The 20,775-nt window shown below is 41.3% G+C and overlaps 1 protein-coding gene and 1 pseudogene across 2 annotated transcripts in view; one reads left to right on the forward strand and one right to left on the reverse strand.

Moving 5' to 3' along the window:
• The window catches only part of ATP13A4 (ATPase 13A4), a 120,762-nt gene that overhangs the window by 4,544 nt on the left and 95,443 nt on the right, over positions 1-20,775 (reverse strand). The window contains exons 24-29 of the mRNA XM_084872833.1: positions 17,186-17,282; positions 14,955-15,027; positions 8,972-9,143; positions 8,085-8,278; positions 6,927-7,015; positions 2,890-2,970 (exon numbers count right to left, since the gene is read on the reverse strand). Coding sequence (XP_084728959.1) covers positions 2,890-2,970; positions 6,927-7,015; positions 8,085-8,278; positions 8,972-9,143; positions 14,955-15,027; positions 17,186-17,282 — 706 coding nt within the window. The remainder of the gene's footprint in view (positions 1-2,889; positions 2,971-6,926; positions 7,016-8,084; positions 8,279-8,971; positions 9,144-14,954; positions 15,028-17,185; positions 17,283-20,775) is intronic.
• On the forward strand, positions 19,113-19,599 carry LOC311617883 (jun dimerization protein 2-like; annotated as a pseudogene). The gene has a single exon. The product of its transcript is annotated as a jun dimerization protein 2-like (transcript).

Consider the following 20,775-nt stretch of genomic DNA (forward strand, 5'->3'; position numbering starts at 1 on the left):
AATAATGTGGGGCCTTTACCTACTCTGCTAGGCTCACCTTATGAGGCAAGAATTCACCGAAAAAGGAAGCAGAAGTCCTAAGAGATAATCTGTCCTGTCACTCTACAGCAAGCATGTCATACTCACAGCCTGTGGGCCAAATGCCTCAATTATTTGGCCTGTGTTAACCTTTGAGTTTGACATGCTTGCTCTACAAAGACTCAAATGGCTTGGGTTTATATCCTGCACTGACAGCAGAGAATTGGTAACTTCATGGAGGAGACCTGGGACCTGGAACCCTGCTATGCTATTTCTCAGTGAAGGAGCTGCTGGGAACACACACTAGACACCCACAAGTGTCAATTTCTCACTCAACATGAGAAGCAACAGAGAAACCTTATCTTCCACGAGTATTAAATCTCCCTCTCCATCAGCTGGCATCATGCCCTAGAATATGGCACATGGTCATCAAATGCTTGTGAAAAGAGTGAATGAAGACACGAATGCCTGAATGATTGGTAGACACAAAGTAAGAAATCATAAGTACCACACGATTAATGGAATAATCTTAGCTTATATCTACCAAGATTACTTACTATATGCTTTTCACTGTTCACATGTCATGCTCACAGTAACCCTTGAGGTAAGGAAAACATAAAATAGTTTCCTCACTATTTTATAGGTGAGGAAACAGAGATACAGAGAAGTGGAGTAGCAAGGTACTGCCCGAAGTCAGGGAGCAAGAATGGGTGACGCCAGGATTTAAACACAGGGACACTACCCCCAGCTTAAGCTCCTAACGGCAACTATGCTGACTGTGGAATGGCTTCCTGCAAGGGGATTGCAGCAGACTGTGTTGCTCTGTTATCCCTACATCTCATCCCTCCCAACTCTTCCCTGCTGGCCTAAAAGGAAAAACAAACACATAAGCAGTCTAAGCTAATCTGTCTATCATTTTGGTACAAACCCACTTTCCCAGAATTCTTTTCTACTCAGAATACCAAGGAGACACAGTTATAATCAATGAGCATAAGAGAAAGCCTGCAGATGGACTGTAGGATTTTTTTTTGTTCACTGATAATAGATTCATACTTGAAGGAAAAAAGCTTGCTGGTGCCTACCTTCCTTTTTCTCCTACACTGAAAACAGATGCAATGCCCAGCTGTGCAGAAGCTGTCTGGGTGCCATAAGCAACAAGCACAAACATGAAAGACCAAGATCTAAGGCTAGTGGGACAGAAGGTAAAAGAAGGTAGATCCCTCATGACGCCCAGTCACTAAATCAGCCCCGAAGTCACTTACTTCCAGTCTTTTTAAATGGGTCTTTATTGTTTAAACCACTGCTAGTTGACTTTTGTTCCTTGCCTAACTGAGCTAGGCATCCAGAAAAATTCACAAAGAGCATAGTCCTACAGCTGTGCCACTGAGGATAGATGAGCATTTTTTTAAAGTATATATATTTTTTATTGTTCATAGTATTATCAGCATAACATTTCAACACACAGAAGTGGAAAAGAGGTAATAGAGGAAATAATGTGATTGTGGACAGAGACAAGGTACATATTCCTTTAAAGGGCAAGGACTATCTTCCGCAATTCAGTATGAGGACACCCCTGATGATGCTCTTTCATTAACTTGGTGGATTTGGAAACCATATGCTGTAGCACAGTGCTTCTCAGTGGGTGGTCCCTGAACTAGCAGCACCAGAATCACCAGGAAACTTGGGGAATGAAAGTGTGTGCCTGCTCCAGATCTACTGAGTCATGAAAGTTGGGGGCAGGGTGGACAATCTGTGTTTTAATGCCCTCCAGGTGATTCTTGTGTCCAATCAACTTGAGAAGCCCTCAAACTTGAGCACAGAGAGAAGCTCCAGTACCCTATTCTTTGTCTTATTCTACCAATCGTTCCTGTGCAATCGTTACCCTGTTCAGTAAGGAAGGTTTGTTGAAGTCCTGCCTACAAAATCCTGTGGGACATCAGGTGATAGTGCCCCCATGAATTCCCCCCTCACTAGAACAAGCCTGCCTTTGTAATGAGGGCGGGAATGGGGACAGATGGGGTCCTGCAGCTCACCTCTCCTTTGACATGCCTTTCGGGGGACACCCCTCCTGACTAACAGTAAGTTTTGAAGAATGAAGATTATGTCCAACAGTACTGAAGGAGGACAAAGAGAACCACATAGCAGAGATGAGGGAAGTACAAGCTCATTATACTGAGGAAGTGGGAGCTGAAGAATAAAGGCCAGCAAAAGCTCACTAGGAATCTCATTTCCCATCTGTACAGTAAAAATGATACAAGCTTTTAAGTAAAAGAAGCCAGATACAAAAGGCCATATATTGTATGATTCCTTTATATGAAATGTCCAGAATAGGCAAATCCATAGAGATAGAAAATAAATTAGTGGTTGCTAGGGGCTGAAGGAGGAAGAAGGGGAGGTGTAGAGGGACTGCTAATGGGACAGGATCTTTTGGGGGGTGATGAGAATGTTCCAGAATTAGATAGTGGTGGTGGTTGCACAACTCAATAAAAATACTAAAAATCACTAAATTGTACACTTTTAAAAGGTAAATTTTATAGTGTGTGAATCACATCTCAATTTAAAAAAATGATCTGAGTTGGGCCTTTCTTTTGTCAATTTTAGAAATGAACAGACCCTAGCGATCATAGTTCTAGTCTTCCAGACCCACTTTATAGGTGGGAACACAAGCACCTTGTTTTGAGCTCACTAGAGGAAAGCACTGTTGCTCATGTTACCAAGAAATGAAGCCCCTTGCACTGCTGAGCCTTGTCAGCTAAAGATGTTCCTTTTTCAGGCTCCCCTAAAATGTCACACACACACACACACACACACACACACACACACACACACACACACACACACACCAGAGATCAGCAGCCTGAGGGCACTTACCTCCACAAAAAGGGATACAATGAAATTGCAGCTGAGCATAATGACAATGCAGCCCCTCCACAGGACAGGAGTGCAGAGCAACTGGCAGGAGACAAAGCACAGTTAGTCTGGAGACAAATATATGCTGGAAAATATCCACGTGTTCACAGTGTACACTTTCATATTTTATAAATCACATATGCAATAGACACACATGTGTGCACATGTTATACTCATGTATAACAGATATGTTTTATGTGTGTAAGTATTTATATGCATGTATGCACAGAAAACACTGTGGAAAAATTATACCCAATGATGCCAGTGACTTTGGAACTATGATAGCTACTTTTTTTTAAATCTTCCTTTCTTTCTTCTTTTTTCTCTGTAATTTCTAAATTTCCTAAAATAAGTCTGGTCACCTTACAACAAAAAAAAAATAGTAAAAGTATTTTTTGTTTGCTTGTGTTGTTTGTTTCCATGAGGGAATACAGGGATGTGACTCTACTCCCAAGAGACTCTGAGGGCACACATGCCACTACCTGTCTCTTCCCCCACTTCCTCTCTATCTTCCCTAGCCCCTCCCCAGGCTCAAGATAGATATGTTATAGATGTACAATAAATGGGTGAATGAATAAACAAGAGAAACAGCCAAGTGCACTTTACCTGGCACTGCCTCTTATATTGTCTTTACACTGGTGGGAGTAAATACTGGTACAGCTTTATTGAGGGACATGCTATTAAAATTTAAAGTCCAAATTCATTTCTAGGAATTTACCCTAGAGATGTACTTGTACTTGGTTGGAATGATATATGTATAAGGTTATTTTATTGCAGCTTTGTTTGCAATACTAAATTTTTTTGAAATCTAAATGTTGATCAATAGGGACTGCACATACATTATGGTATGAAGATATATATATATATATAATGAAATACTACATTAGTATAAAAACAATGAGGAAGTTTTATGTACTGACATGGGATCAATTAGCAAAATAGACTGTTACACAAAAGAACAAAGCGCGGGACTGTTGATGTGATTGTGGCAGCCAGGACCAGACTCCACTCTGATCTGCTGCCGAGAGCATAAGTAACAGGTGCCCCAGCTGATAGACGCAGAATTCATTCATGTTGAGGCCACACTTCCATGGGCTGCTCATGGCTAATAAAACTGGGAACAGCAAGATTCCAATCTCATTCATTCTGTGAGATACTATATACCTCTGATGAGCAACTTTGGCTCAACTTTTTTATACCTGTGCTATAGTCCGAAACTACTCACCTTTCCCACCTTCCTTCCCTCTCTCCTTCACAGAGGTCAGACCACCTAGTGTAGTACCCTCTGCACCTCCTCCAGCTTCCTAAGGTTTTTTTTTTTTCTATAGGCAATCCCTCCAGTAACTTTCTTACACATCTCATCTATATATAAGAAACATAACACATTCATATATTGTGTATATATCCCAAAATATTATGAAATTATGTAAAATAAACTGGTGTCATCAGTTGCCTCCAGAAAGGGGAACTGGTAGCTGGGGAACAAAAAAAGAAGGAAAGCCGAGACTGGTTTGGCTCAAAGGATAGAGCATCGGCTTGGGGACTGAAGGATCCCGGGTTCTATTCCGGTCAAGGGCACGTACCTTGGTTGCAGGCATATCCCCAGTAGGGGGTGTGCAAGAAGCAGCTGATCGATGACTCTCTCTCATCGATATTTCTAATTCTATCTCTCTCCCTTCCTCTCTGTACAAAATCAATAAAATATATTTTTTTAAAAAAGAAGGAAAATATTTTTTCACTATATAACTTTAACTTTTGAATTTTAAACCATGTGAATATATCCTCTGCTGTTGTTTTTGTAAAAAAAAAAAATGCATTTTTAAATGAGCAATAACTAATTTTCAAAAAGCTCACAATTCCATTTGAAATAAAATAAATTTCATAAATCAGATGGTGCACAAAATTCATGCATGGGTGGTTGGGGGGTCCCCTCAGCCCAGCCTGCACCCTCTCCAATCTGGGATTCCTCAGGGGATATCTGACTGCCAGTTTAGGCCCAATTCCAGGGGTCTGCTGCTGAGAGGCAATCAGACATCCCTCTCAAAATCCAAGACTGCTAACTCCTAACTTCTCACCTACCTGCCAACCTGATCACCCCTAATTGCCTCTGCCTGCTAACCAGATCACCCCCCTGCTGGCTTGGTCATCCCTAACTGCCCCCCTGCCAACCTGATTGCCCCTTACTGTCCCCCCTCTGCTGGCCTGGTTGCCCCCAACTTCCTCACTCTGCCAGCCTGGTCACCCCTACTGCATCCCTGGTCACCCCAACTTCCCCCCTGACAGCTTGGTTTCCCTCATCTGCCCTCCCACCCCCCCGCCAGCCTGGTTACCCATGCAGTCTGCTATTTGGTTATTACTGTTACTGTGACAGCATCTCGGACAATTTGCATATTCCTCTATTATTAGTATAGATGCATTTTCAAAGATGGAAGGATAAAGTAACAATATTATAATTTTCCCTGCCTGCATATTCACATTTCTAAAATGTACTCACAATTTCATGCACTAATAAGAAAGTGACTACTTTTAGAGTAAGCAATAATTCCTTGCAGAATCCTTTGCCATCATGCTAGTAGTGACTTCACACATGTTCCCTTCCAACCAAATATGTTCCTTATTTCGTTATGCTAGGGGACTGAGCCTCCCAGTTAGAGTGCTCACTATTAAAGAGTGTAACTAAGCCCAACATGACAAATCTTCACTTCTGCAGGGATACAGAATTTTAACCCACTTGGAAGACTAAAGGACAAAGACTATCTTCATAATTACTTAATGTAACTTATGAAGACACTTAGCAGTGGCAATTACATTGTTAACCACAGTACTCTATAATAATAAATGGTAATATTCTAATTAGACCAAACATCATTCTGGATGTCATTCCAAAGGTCCTTCCAGATGAAGCCAGGACCAGAGGGAAGCCCAGGTCCCAGGTGCTTGTGGGCAGCCGGAGGGAAGCAAGCTGGGGTCCTAGGTGCCAGAAGGAAGCTGGTGCCAGCAGCCAGGGGAAGGAAGGTCTACTGTTTCATGAATTTTGTGCATCAGGCCTCTAGTGCAATTATAAAAAGAAAACTGAATATGTTACTAGTTTATGTTATGCTGGGTTTCTGAAGGTACTATTGGTTTGGAATGCACTATGTGCTCCAAGTGCTTGTCTACATTTAGGAAACTGACATATAACCATCCACCAGTCATTTTTTGCCATTTTGTACCCATTTGTTATGCAAGGCACTGTCTATACAAGAACAAATCAGATAGGATCTTGGCCCTTGTGAAACTTGTCTTTGAGTCAGAGAGGAAGGGAAGCAAGTCTGCAAAGCACTAAGTGGGGGGGAGGGGAGAACTCACTTTCTTTGATCTTCTCTTCTGCTTTCTATTTAGTGGTTTAAAAGACATTTAGTAATGCTTAACTTCTATTTGAAATGTAGGATTGGTTAGAAGAAACAAAATATATTATTTTCCCTTGCTTGAACTTATAAAATTTCTCGTATAATGTTTCAAAGTTGAAACAAAACTCTAAGAGAGTTCATGAGGTCTCACCTCTAAAATGCCTGGCTTTTTTAACTGTAAGATTTGCTGACATTAAGTATGAATATCAGAAAAATACATTTCTAAAGAGGTAAAAAAGAAAGGTGTAAATACATATTTAAGAATTAACTGAAAAAGTGTTATAGGGAATTCTGTTTTAAACAGCTTCAAGACAGAAGCATTTGGGGGAAAATTCTCTCATATTTGAAAAAAAAAAAATGTATAAGTAGATTTTCCAATCTTAAAGGGAATCCTTTAAAAGAAAAATGTTCCATGCTTTTGAAATACTTGAAATCAAGACTAGACCAGCTTAATTAAAAAATGTGAATAAATTTGGCATTTAAAAAAAAACTTTTCTAAAAGCACAATTGGTGTCCAAGAATCCATGTAAATTGCAGTTATGGCCTGATTTTTGAATTCAGGGTATTAATTTACTGTAAAAATCACCATATCCCAGAGATAAGACTTACATCCAAACGCCTATATAAATCTGGAATATCAGCAAATAGGAGGAATAGACACACAGCCAGCTGTACAATCAGCACAAGGACAAATATATCTGAGGAAATAAAAACACAAGCTATCATTTAGAGAAATCAGAATATAGAGTGTCACATCTATTGAAAGACATATTCTATATTAATGCTGATTAAATTTACTTGATTTCCACATCCAAACACAGCATAATAAATGGAAAGTACTCATTTCTATGCAACGGGTCTCACCTCTAAAATGCCTATGCATGTCCTTGAGGCAAGTGGAAATAGATAGAGGGTAACATTGACAAAGCACACTTAGATTATTACAAGAAGTTATTTTTATTATTACAAAATAAATGCCGTGAAGGCATTCAAGTATCTGAGTGTCTTTAATGCAAATCACCCACCTCAAATCTTCTGGGGGAAAAGGAGGGCTGTAAATAAATATGTTTAAATTGCAGTCATGTAGAGGTCACTATTCTATTGCTTTGTCGTCCCAAGAAGGGCAACATAATTTTCTCTGAACAAACTTTTATGATGATATTGACATTTCAACTTGTGCTTCTAAATTTTTCTTGATTAGAGGGGGGCAGTGAGGGTGTCCAAATAAATATCCTGAAAGCAGGTCACATATTTCTAACATACACTCTGCTCGCAGCCCAGAATGGAAGGAAATAGGAGATGCTATGGCCAAGAGCCTCCACAACTGTCTGTAGTCAGGTTCCTCCAGGCTGAACCCACTCCCAGCCTGCCAACCACACAATGCCAACCTGCCCATTGTCTTCATGGCAGGAGACCTGTTCCAACTGAGCTCTGTGGTCCCCCCCATCTCCTCCAGGATGAATTCTGACAAGCATAGAAATAAATGAGTCTTTCCAACTTGGAGTGATTCCATGAAAAGACACCTAAAAACAAACTACTGGTGAAGGTAAGAGGTGGAAAAAGAAGCCTTAGTATTTCATGCAGCTTTGAGGGAGGGAACAAAAGACCACAAAATAAGGCTGCACTATGTGTTTTACAGCAACCTAGAGTGGAAATCAGGATTCCCTGAATAAGTGTCAACTCTGTAGCACCTCCCTGAATGACCCAGGCATGTGTGTCTTCCTCTCTGATGACCTCTCACCTCTGGCCCTGTACGAGTCTACTCACAGTTTTTATAGGTCGGCTGCCTAAATGGTTTTCCTTTAGAGAAGATAAGAGCCACAATGATGCAGTTGATTGTTCCCAAGAACCATATAGTTGTATTCTCAAAACTTCTGAAGTCATCATTACTTCCAGCATTTTCTGGGGCAGTTGGTGGCATGGTTATATTTGAAATGCTTTTATTGTGCACAGTGCAAGCACTAAAAAGGAAACCAAAGAAGCCAATGAAGTAAGATGACAGATACCTATGGAGAATACATGAAAGACTCCATGACCTCAGTGTTTCTATAATTGTCAGCACTTTGGGAAAGAATATACTGAAAAATAAGGTGAAAAAAACAGCACAGATAAAGCTATATTTAGGATAGGTAGATAAATGATAGATTAGATAAATAAATCCAAGTTATTTATTTTTAAAAGATGAGCACCAATCATGTATATTAATGTTATGTGGGAGAGAGAGAGAGCTGAGGAAGTCATGAATCTTTCCCCTGGTGGGTTAATATCTCTAAACATTTATAAGTAGAGTGACCACATAATTTATCATTCAACAGGAACAGATTTGAGTGTGGGAAAAAAAGATATTAATATATAATGTCACTGGCTATCAGGATTAAACTGGGGATATCCAAGCAACATATAATGCATGGTCAGCCTTGATAGAAAAGATGGTCAGAGAGGATTATCTAAGATAGGCAAAGATGAGTGCCAATGAACGTTACTATCAAGTTTTATCACAGAGAAATGAAGATCACTGGAAAAGTACACAAGGGACTAAAAGGAAGCCAAATCCTTTGGCAGAATGAAGACTCAGTTGCCTCCTGCTGTATGGGCCAAGTGATGGTTGATAGAAATTAGAGAGTGGGAAGCTGGCATCAAGTCTGTGATCTTACCTGTGCATCTCCTTGTTGTACCAAGGCTGCCTCTGAACCAGAATGAAGCCCACAATCTGCATGGCCAGGCTGAGAAGAATGTTGAAAATCACAGAGAGCAGCAAAGGTGGAGAGATCAGCCGTCCCACAGGTCTGAAAGGCACTAGCTTGGGGTAGGCACCATTCAAATTCACTGTAAAATAAATTCAAGTTTAAAATAAATTCAAGTTTTATATGTATGAGTGCATGAAAATGTTATATTCTTATGTAGAAAAATGGTGTAACTTCTTGGGCCCACATATCTGAGAAAATTGACAAATCAAAGTACATCACTAACTGAATGAGCGACACAATAGTAGATTCAAACTGAAGTCATATGAGAAATAAGGCAGCAGACATAGAACAACCACAAGATGCCCTTTCTGTGACTATTAAATGGGCAAAGACTATTATAGGTGAGGGTGTATTAAAATGCACACTTTTCTTACACTGACGGTAGGAATATAAATTGATAAGAACCTTCTGAAGGGCACTTTGGCAATGAATATGAAGAGATTGAAAAAAAATGTCATAACTTTTCATATAGTTATTCCACTTCTGGAATTTTATCCTATCCTAAAAATATATCAGAGATATAGAAAGGTGTTAATCACAGCATCATTTACAATAAATTATGGCACATCTATATAATGGAACAACATGCAGTCACTAAGATGTAATGCTTTCAAATACTTAAGAAATTAAACTACGAGGACATCAGCAAAATAGCAGAGTAAGCAACTCCAAGACCCCATCCCTCCGTAGAAACATTGAAAACAAGCAGAAACTGTAATAACCAACTTTGTCAGAACTCTGAAAAATAACAAAGGTTTACAGCATCCAAACAAATCCTAATCAAGAGAAAGTCAACTTGAAAGTATTAGGAAAGCTCTGTGCATTTTTACCTGCCATTGCTCCCTTCCCCCCAGTTCAGTTACAAACTTGAAGATGGTAGCACACATACCAGATAGGAGAACGTGGTCCCTTATTACAAAGAGGGAAGAGCAGACTTTACCCACAGATTATTCTGCATGTCTGTTCTAACTTGTCTGGGGACTGCCGAAACCCTGGTGCAAGGTGCTCATCTAAGTTCTAATTCAAAACTTAACTTGGGGTGGAAAAGCAGCATGCACTGCTATAAAGCACTGTAAGTTAACAAACTACCTGCAGTCACTGAGGCAAAAAATGACACATAAAGCCTGGAAAGAAAAGCTGAAGTTTCTTTGGGAGATTGTGGTACTCACAATCTCCTGTGTGTACTGGGGGAATATGGAAAGCCACATACATGACCAGGACAAGATTCATGCCCAGAAATGACCAGAAACCCCCCATGCTTTCAGTTCTGGATGATCTCTAAACTCAACACAAGTTTGGCTAAGTGTTGAAGTGCCCAGCACAGAACCAATCTGCAAATATGGGAGGAGGTATTTCTTTGTTCATATTTTTTAAACTCATAGATTTCAAGGAAATCTCTGTCAAAACACTACCTGAGCCTGGCTGGCATGGATCAGTTGTTGAGCATTGACCTAGGAACCAGAAAGTCAGGGGTTCGATTCCCAATCAGGGCACATGACCAGGTTGTGGGCTCGATCCCCATATGGGGCATGCAAGAGGCAACCAATCAATGATCAATGATTCTCTCTCATCATTGATGTTTCTATCTCTCCCTCTCTGAAATACACACACACTAGAGGCCCGGTACACAAATTTGTGCATGGGTGGGGTGCCATTGGGGGTGGGGCCAGTTGGGGAGAGGGGCTGTGGGAGGGTTCCAGGCATGTCTGGCCCATCTTGCTCAGTCCCAATTGGCTGGACCCCAGCAGCAAGCTAACCTACCAGTTGGAGCATCTACCCCCTAGTGGTCAGTGCACATCATAGTGAGTGGTTGAGCAGCCTTAGCATATCATTAGCATATTATGCTTTGATTGGTTGAAAGGATGACTGGATGACCAGACACTTAGCATATTAGGCTTTTATTATATAGGGTATATATAAAATAGAAAAACCCTGGAGACGCTTGCTATCACAGAAGAAATGAGTATTGATTTCAAATATCTGAAAGACTGTCTTGGGGAAATTTCAGACTATGCTGTGCCTCCCCAAATGGCAGAACTGTGATGGGAAAAATTACACAGAGATAGATTTTGGCCTGATGTGAAGAGAACTCTGTTAACAATAAAGACTGTCCAAGGGTGTTCTTTCTTTTCTTTTCTTTTCTTTTTTTTAAAAATATATTTTATTGATTTTTTTACAGAGAGGAAGAGGGATAGAGAGTTAGAAACATCAATGAAAGAGAATCATCGACCAGCTACCTCTTGCACACCTCCCACTGGGGATGCACCCGCAACCAAGGTACATGCCCTTGACCGGAATCGAACTGGGGACCTTTCAGTCCGCAGGCCGACACTCTATCTGCTGAGCCAAACCGGTTTTGGCCAAGGGTGTTCTTTCAATAGATTCAGCAAGTATTTAATGAACTCCTCTGCTAAGTCAGGCTCTGTTAGAGGTACTGGGAAGACAGCCATGATCGAGATAGACAAGGTGCTACTCTCATGAAGTGCACATTCTGGGTGAGGGGAGGCAGGAAAAACAAAACAGATAAATATCATACTTTCAGATTGTGACAAGTACTGTGAAAAAAAATAAAGCAGAATTGTGTGCTACAGAATAACTGGCTTGGTCATTGTTTAAAGTGACCTTTATGATGTGGTGACATTTGAGCTAAAATCTGAGTAATAAAAGAAAGTCAGTCACATGAGACTCTAAAGAGAAAGTAGTTTGGGCAAAGGAAATATCAAAATCAAAGGTGCTTAGATGATCACAACTTGGCAATGCTCAAGAGACAGAAAGACTTGTGTGCATGGAACAGGACACAAGTAGCAATGTGGTTAGACATGAAGTCAGAGAAGTAAGCAAAAATAAATTCTGTAAGACTTTGGACTTAGTGGAAATGAGAACCACTTGAGAATTTTAAGCAAGAATAAGACAACAATATTTATATTAAAAAAAAAACTAGCCCTTTTATCACTGTTTGAAAGGTAAATGGAAGTGAGGGGAGGGCAGTAAGAGTATAAGCAAGACAGCTGTATAGTTTTTGCAGTGATCTACAGAAGTGGTAATGATTTGTGACAGTGGCTACAATAGAGATGGAGAGAAGGGATACAGAATATTTTTTGGAGGTAGAGCCAATAGGAATTTCATATGTATTATATGTGAAGGATAAAAAGAAAGAAAGAAATTAAAAATTATTCCAGGTTTTGAATAACTAGGTAGATTAATGATGCTATTTTAAGGAATTTTATTTGTATGTGTGTTTTTTCACTGATATATTCCAAGTGCCAATATCAATTAATGTTGACCAAGAATGGCAAAGCAAACAAAATCTTTATTTGAAGCCTTAGAAAAAATGAAATTTATGGCACACAGATTTGGGTAGAAACCTGATTGTGTGCCAAGGAAAAGACAGAAAAAATACGGGGTTTCCAAAGGACTATACAAGCTGTTTTGAAAGAGTTGTGATGGGTGCTGGCAGGCAGACTTACGCTATGCTATACATGATTAATTGTTATGCCTTAATAGAGAGTTCAGTGGTGCAGAGCCAATTCAGGATGTAGCCGTTTGTAGTTTAGCTCAATTCAAAAGTTCACTTTTCACATGGAGGGAGGTGAGTTAGCTCCGCTTCCTAGAAGCCTCCCCATTCCATTTTGCATTGCTCTCTTGACATACTAACTCCATTTTACTGCTTTTTTCCCATACCTATTACAGTAAGTAGTACAGACTAAATAGTAAATATTTAATGGTTTTGTCAGCTATAATATCTGATAGAATAAAGAGTTCTATTTGGGCATGTTAGGCCTACATTCTGTTAAATATCCAACATTAGGTGCTGAGTAGCCACATTTCCAGAGCTCAGGACAGACATCAAGGCCAAGGACGTAAATTTGGGATACATCAGCATGCATAGTCATAGAACTGGTTGAATTCACTTAGGCAGACAGTATTAATTGAAAAGACAAAAGAGCCCAATAACATTGGAATGAAGAATTGTAACATTTTCAAAGTTAGAAGACAGGTAATGAAGCAGAGGTTAACAAAAGAGATGGGAAAACTGTCTTCACCAAAGTGAGAGTCCAGGAGGGTGTGGTATCACAGACCCAAGAGAAGAAACCTTCTGCTGGAGGAGTGTGCTGTCGAGAGATTCAAGCACAATCAGGAAAGAGAGGTGGCCATTGCTGTCAACAGAAGTCCCTGGTGGACTTGACAAGAGCAGCGTCAGTAAGGTGGCTGCTGAAGCATGGATGGCAGTTGCTCCTCTTGAGCACGTTCTCCAAAAACAGTCTTTGAACAAGTTTTTAAAATAAGTTGGCATGATGGTTTTTAAGATTGTGATGAGAAGCTATGAAAAGAAATAATGTGAAAGCAAGACCCTGAGGATGTAAAGAGGCAATTGGAGACTTGTTATTTTTCATGTGTCAGTAGAGAGCGTCCTCACAGACAGAAGTGGCTGGAGCTGGCTCGCACTGGCTCGCACTGGCCAATTTCTGCTAAATTTGCAAGCCAATTCTTAAATGCAGCCATTATAAAAAATAAAGGATGTAAGCTTACAATTAAATAAATATATGAAAACAAAGATAGTAAACTCTCAAAACTGGTAACTTTTATTTTACATTTTAGAATTATCTATGTCCTTGAAGTTAATAATGGAGATTACACTGAAAACTGTCATATTTTACGTACATTTTTTTTCTTTTTTTTTTTAATCAAAGTAATATTCTTCCAGCATTCAAAAAACCATTATCTAATTCAGAAATAAGTTGTTTACATCGCTGATGGATGGTTAAAGTTTCAACGTAAGTTTTTGTTGTTTTGTCATTCAGGGAAAGAAAAATGTCGAGAAAGTTTTATGGAAAAACCAATTTAGTCATCAATAGCATAGGTTGACTATAGATACAAGAATTTGGTAAAACTCAGTGAAAGCATTTTGTGAGAATTTATTGACAGAATGGAATTTACAATAAAGACAGTGCATATTTGACTATTATTTGAAAATTGTTCACCACACATTTTTCTTTTCAGTAAAGTTTATGATAAATTTATGTGCATATATGTAAACTCTTTTTTTTTTTTTTTTTGGAAAGCCAGTTATTAAACATTTGCCAACCTAACACCAGGATAGACCAAGCATCCAAATTAATGCCCTTAAGTGCTAGAATCTGGCTGATTAAAATGACAGAATTAGAGATGGCAAGTGGAGAAAGTTGGCCTATACAACTAATTGGGAAGTTTGACAATAAGAGGGACAGCAGGTAGTGGTGGATTCTGGTCAAGAATGAGCTTTTATTTATTTTTTAAATATTTATTATTGATTTCAGAGAGAGGAAGAGAGAAGTAGAGAGATAGAAACATCAATGATGAGAGAGAATCATTGATCGCTGCCTCCTACAAGCTCCCTACTGGAACTGAGCCCAAAACCCGGGCATGTGCCCTGAGGAATTGAACCATGACCTCCTGCTTCTTGGGGCCATGCTCAAACACTGAGCCACGCCTTCTGGGCAAGGAAGAACTTTTAAAGAAAGAAGGTATGGAACTGTATTTATATAGTGATGGTAATGTTAAGCACATTTCACCTATAACTATACCTAAAAGCACACCAAAGTTGACATTCCTTATTTTCCAGGTGGGATTTATTTATTTATTTATTTATTTATTTATTTATTTATTTATTTTATATATTTAGTGACCTTTTATGGAGGCTCCATCTTTTGTGAAAAACAGCAAAATGACTAGCCAGCTTTTCCTTTACTAGTACTTTCAGCGCTCAAAAATGAGGATTGCTTCCTCTTTCCCTCTCATTATACACCTCTAGGAATAAGTCAAACATCACATCTGCCTCAGCTGCTGCCCTCCCCTCCTGGTGGGCCTTCTGGGGAGCACCTTTGGGAAGAAAGTTTTAAAAACGTCTTACTTGTTACACCAATAAGAGTTGTAATGGCCAAATCCTGGAACAGAAACTGGTAATTTGATAGGCTGTTCGTCTCCTAAAAATAAAAAGGAAAAAAGCTCAAAAAGAGTTGTGACCTTCTGGATGAAGTTTGACATCAATTTCCTTCACTTTCTCATGGCAATTTAGGATTGTCAAGTAAATTACCCTGAAGATGGTGTGGTCAGAGGCCTGTTTATATTGGTGGGAATGCCAAAGGCAAGGCTGTGAAACCCTTTCTAACCAGGAGGCCCCTGTCATGTGCATTCTGGGATGGGTCCTTTGTGCATCACTATCTCCCCTTGCTGAGGGGAATAGCTCACTCTCCCAGATTCATCTCTGCTCTCTTCTCTACTTGTTAGCGAAAAAGGTGAGGCTTCATCTGACACTGAAAGAGTGCATTCCCAATAGTAACAAGTGACAAATGTGTGGTGATCTTACCTAAATGTTACTGAGGAAAAATGACAATAACTGAACCAACTATTTGCTTTCTTGGGTGTTGATAAAGCCACCTTGATGTTCTTTTTTTTTTTTTTTAATATATTTTATTGATTTTGTACAGAGAGGAAGGGAGAGAGATACAGAGTTAGAAACATCGATGAGGGAGTCATCGATCAGCTGCCTCTTGCACACCCCCTACTGGGGATATGCCCGCAACCAAGGTACATGCCCTTGACCGGAATCGAACCCCGGACCTTTCAGTCCCCAAGCCGACACTCTATCCATTGAGCCAAACCGGTTTCGGCTACCTTGATGTTCTTGAGGGGAAAAAAACATTTAGGCCTTACATATTTTAAGTAACTTACCCCTTGGTGGAAAGGCGATAATGATGACCTATGTTTAACTCTAGTTTTGAGCAAGTTATTGTGATTTCAACATAGGAACAAATTTCTACAAATAGCTCCTCCAGTTCATTCATTAGTGAGTGGGAAAATTCATAGGTAATCTGAAGATAACAGAGCTAAATCTTTCAAACCGGGAGCGAGAGGGCAAGACATAGAGATAAATCTAGCTATCTCTAGCACAAATAAAGTTCCCTTTGGCTGTGTTAGCTACTATGAGAAGCCCCCACATGTTGAATCCACAAGCAGTAGTCATGGATAGTCTCCTTTTATGTTTGGTTAAGTCATAAAAGACCTATGGTTTGTGTGTGTGTGTGTGTGTGTGTGTGTGTGTGTGTGTGTGTGTTATAATATGTCAATTTTTAAATCCCTATGTGCAGAGAACCTTAATATACTGGCATGTACTAGCTCATAAGAGTCTATTGCTAGGTTTTCAGAAACTTTGTGATCTGGTTGTTAAACACAGCCTATATAATATCTTAAATAATACAAATTTACTATTAAATAAATTATGAAAACAGAGGCAATAAATACTCAAAACTCACCACTTCCCAATCATTTTCTTATACTTTATTGTTATCTATGTCCTTGAGATTATTTATAATTCTTGTATCTATATGGTGCAAGAACTACATAAAGTATGCTATTGTACATTTCTCTCCAACTCCACGGTCAGCTGCATCACTTGACTCCAGCCATGTGGGAATATTTATAGCACTGAAATTGGCAACATTAATAAGCAGGGCTTGCCCTAACCAGTTTGGCTCAGTGGATAGAGTGTCGGCCTGCAGACTGAAAGGTCCCAGGTTTGATTCTGGTCAAGGGCATGTACCTGGGCTGTGGGCACTTCCCCAGTAGAAGGTATGCAGGAGGCAGCTGATTGATGTTTCTCTTTCATCGATGTTTCTAACTCTCTATCTCTCTCCCTCTCTGTAAAATATCAATAAGATATATTTTTTTAAAAAATAAATAAGCAGGGCTAATTTTTCCAGAGAGAGCCAGTTTTGAAACAATCCAGCCCCTAATCAGAGAATCATCTTTTTAATGAGTGGTATGCAAGAGGATAGTCACATTGGACTGGAAAAATAGAGACCTGGTCTAAGCAGGCTAGAGCAACAGCAACAGAGAAAGTGATTTGTTCCATTCTGATCCTCAACTAGTACTAGATAATTCTCTCTCAGAGAAATCACACCAACAACTTCTCCTGTGTGCATGTATCTATTTCTGATTTATTTTTGAAACGTGAATGATTGTTTTTAGAGGGGTTGTTAGTGTTCCAGTCTCCTGTTTGCACTCTAAGAGGCGTTGCATGTTGAGAGTGCACAGCCCCTTGTCCCAGTTCTCACTAACAAGAGGCCAGGTCCCAAGTCATACCCAGTAGAGCAGCAGAACACCAACATACTGAATCATGCTGTACAGAGCCATGTACTTAAACATGCAAAATGAGGTAACGAGGGCAGCACGTCCTTCCCTGTGTGAGAAAAGAAATGAGAAAGTAATGAAAGTGATGGAATGAAATGTTGTCAGTTATTCTGTGCTTTGCAGCTGAGCTCATGAGAAAAGATCAAAAGTCCGAAGAGCTCCATTGTGTGCCTGACAGACTGGACAGCCTCGAGCTAGTGGGAGCGGCTGTCCAAGAGCTAAATGACTACACTTTCAGGAAAGGCCAATTCCTCTGCAAGGTCCACGGGCCTCGAGCCAACCAGGGAGCCAAAGTTAGAGCTACTCATCCTTTCTCCAGACATTATTTTAGCTGAGAGTCTGGGGACATGGACTGGTCCCAGATCTCATACCTACTCACTAATGTGACTTGGAAGGTCATTTCCCTTCTCCGAGTCACAGTTTCTTCATCTGTGAACCAAGGGCTATAAGTGACATTGGAAGTTTGGGGGATATTTTTATGCAGGTGCTTCAGGAGTTTGGCCAAACATTCCATTCAAATTTCATTTGTGAGTCCCAACCTCTTCTAAAACTGGACTGAAATAATACACACATTCAAATCAGTCATGTTTCACATTTAAACAGACTACAAACAATGAGTCTGTTCATTTTTCTTACTATTGTTTTTCTTTGGGCAAAGGGTATATATTTAAAGCATGAAATACATTACTTGTAAAATGCCACTTTTATTTCTTTCATTTGGGAAAAAAAAAATAGGGTGTAAATTTACTTCTGGTTGAAGTGGTTTCCTGGGATTCCAAAGCCTGACCCTCACCCCCAGCTTTTTCCTGTGCCGGGGCTTTGCTGCTGAATTCGCGCTGCCTAGAAGGCGGCTTCTCCCATCCTTCACCTCCTCAGACATGCTTCTCCCACACCACCTCACCTGGCACAGCCAATTCCGCCTCCCCGGTCATCTTCCCGCCTTTCACACTGGCCCTGATTTATCTGCGCGTGTGTTTATTGCCTGACTTCCTCCCTGGAGGAAAATGCCGTGAGATGGAGGGACAGCTGATTTACTCGCTTCTGCCTCCAACTGTTCCCGGCACTAAGCGTCTACATTATAAATGTTTGCTGAACAGATGAATAAATAAATAAATAAAAACTGGAAGGAGCTAGCCAAAGCATCATTTTAATGTGCGGAAAGGAGTATGGCATGTGTAGATAAAACACATTTAGACAAAATTCATTCTAATACCATCTCCGATCTTATATGGCTGTGTCAGCTTGGGTAGTTCTCTGAGCTCAATTTCTTTCTTTCCTTTTTTTTTTTTTTTTTAATTTTTACTTTTAATTTTTTTTTTTATTGTTGCCACTATTACACATGTCCTCATGTTTCCCCTCCCCCTTTGCCTGCCTCAACCCAGCCCCCTCCCATAGCCTCAATTTCTTTATTTACAGAAGAAATGGTGGCCATTCTTACATCTTCTGGCTTTTTATACATTACCAGAATAAGAAAGCAGGCATGTGAGCACTTTATAAACACATCCTATATAATAAAATCCCAGCGACCATAACAAACATAATAACCAGAAACCAGAATCACCACGGCCCCTAACCGGGCTGGCCCCGTCCCCCAGCAAGCAGTTAGGGGTGATCAGGTAGGCAGGCGAGTGGTTAGGGGTAATGAGGCAGGCAGGCAGACCCCGGGGACTGATGCCTCAAAGAGGGAGACCCAGGCTACAGCTTGTGGGAGGGAAGCTGGGCGGCTGAGGAGGGAGGCACTGGCTGTGTGGACGCTCCAGGGCAGGGCTGGAGCCAAGGTGGCTCCTGTGGGGGCGTGGCACCTGCAGCCTGGCCCAGGCCCCAGGGTGGCAGCCGATCCCTGCGGCTTCTGCAGGGTTGGACTGCCACTCCTCCTGCTATGATGCCTGGGCAGATCCCAGACTCTTCTGTGACTGTGGGCTCTCTGCCAGGGCTCGCCCCCTGACCAGACTCCCCAGCTCGGCCCTGACTGCAGAGGAGCTGGAATATGCTGACATCCACAGCATTGGGGTATGATCACCCCTTTGCACTTCCTGGATGTAAAACTGGGCAAGAGGCCTCAACCTGTGAACAGTGAGCTAGACAAGGACAAGGAGGGGAGGAAAAGGTGCTGGGGAAAGAACAAAGTGGCGGCAGCCCCATGCCAGAACAAGAAGAAGGAGCGGACGATGAAGTTTCTGCAGCAGGAATCTGAGTGGCTGGAGCTCATGAATGCAGAGCTGAAAACCTAGATGGAGGAGCTGAAGGAGAGGCAGCAGCTCATTCTGATGCTCAACTGGCATCCCACCACTTGCATGCTCAGGACCGACAGCATTAAGACCCCTGGCTAAGAAGGCAACCCACTGCTGGAGCAGCTGGAGAAGTGACCATGGGCTGGGGGGAGGAAGAGGAGAAGGAGGAAGGTCCCAGAGAGCTCTTTCTTGCTGCATGAAAAACTTCAATGAGGCTCAGCACAGTCAGCATCAGCCAGGCTTTTTTGTGAAACTCAGACCAGCCATGCCAGGGGAAGAAACCCAACACCAAGCACTGACACCAAAGTAGTACTGAGGAGGGGCTGTTTTGCCTGGGTCCAGGCTTGCAGGAGGCAGGACAGAGGCTCTGGGCCAGAGAGATGCCCAACCAGGCAGCTGTGGGCACTTCTCCGGGTCCCAACCCAAAGCACCTCCGACCAGCCAGGAAAAGCCATGAGTTGCAACCAAAATTAGGATGAGTATGGAACTCAGAGTGAAACTGCAATCTGCCTGCCCCAGCCCTGGCCCTGATCCTGACCCTTATCCTGATGCAAGGCTGGAGAAGGGCACAGTGCCAGGCCCTGCTGTACCCACCCTCATGGTCCAACTCAGTCCTGCCCAGGACTGGCAGCCGGGCACACCCTCACTGCCCTGTTGAAGTTGCTGTGGGCACGAGGCATGGGAGCCCTTCCAAAGCACATAAATGTTTAAAGCTGAATGTTTGCAGACTGGCTGTCCTGGCAGGGCTTTTAACTGCCAGGACAGCCAGTCTTTTGATACTTTCTTTTTTTAAAATATTTTTTACAAAAAAAGGATTTTATACGAGCAATGTATAAATGGATTTCTGTAATCACTTGATGTGATACAGTATAAATGCTATGGTTTGTTTGTAACAAACAGATATTCAGCAGTTATGGCTGTTGTGTGTAACTTCTAAGTACTGTAGTCTCTGGGCGTTGGGGTAGCAGGGGCGGGGGGGCGGTGCATTTCCATCCTGGTAAACCCTTCATACGACTCAGTTCTGTATCACTCAGTAAGCATTACTCTTACTTAAAATTTTAAAAAAAAGAAAGAAAGAGGGAGGCCCATGCCACTGGCCAGTGACACTATGGCAGGTTTGCTGCCAACCAGCAATCACCCAGCAGAGGGAGGCCCAGGCCAGCCAACCCATTGCAACCCACACCTGTAGCCTGCAGAGGGAGGCAACCAGTGGCAGGGGAGGAGAGCAGGCAGTGCTGCACAGATGTCAAGTAGTGGCTGCAGTGGGGCAAGGCCAGCTGCCTGCAGCCTGGGGAAGGAAAAAGGAAAGCC

The sequence above is a fragment of the Pipistrellus hanaki genome (genome assembly GCF_964339955.1).
Source record: "Pipistrellus hanaki genome assembly, chromosome: 2".
Classification (NCBI taxonomy): Eukaryota; Metazoa; Chordata; class Mammalia; order Chiroptera; family Vespertilionidae; genus Pipistrellus; species Pipistrellus hanaki.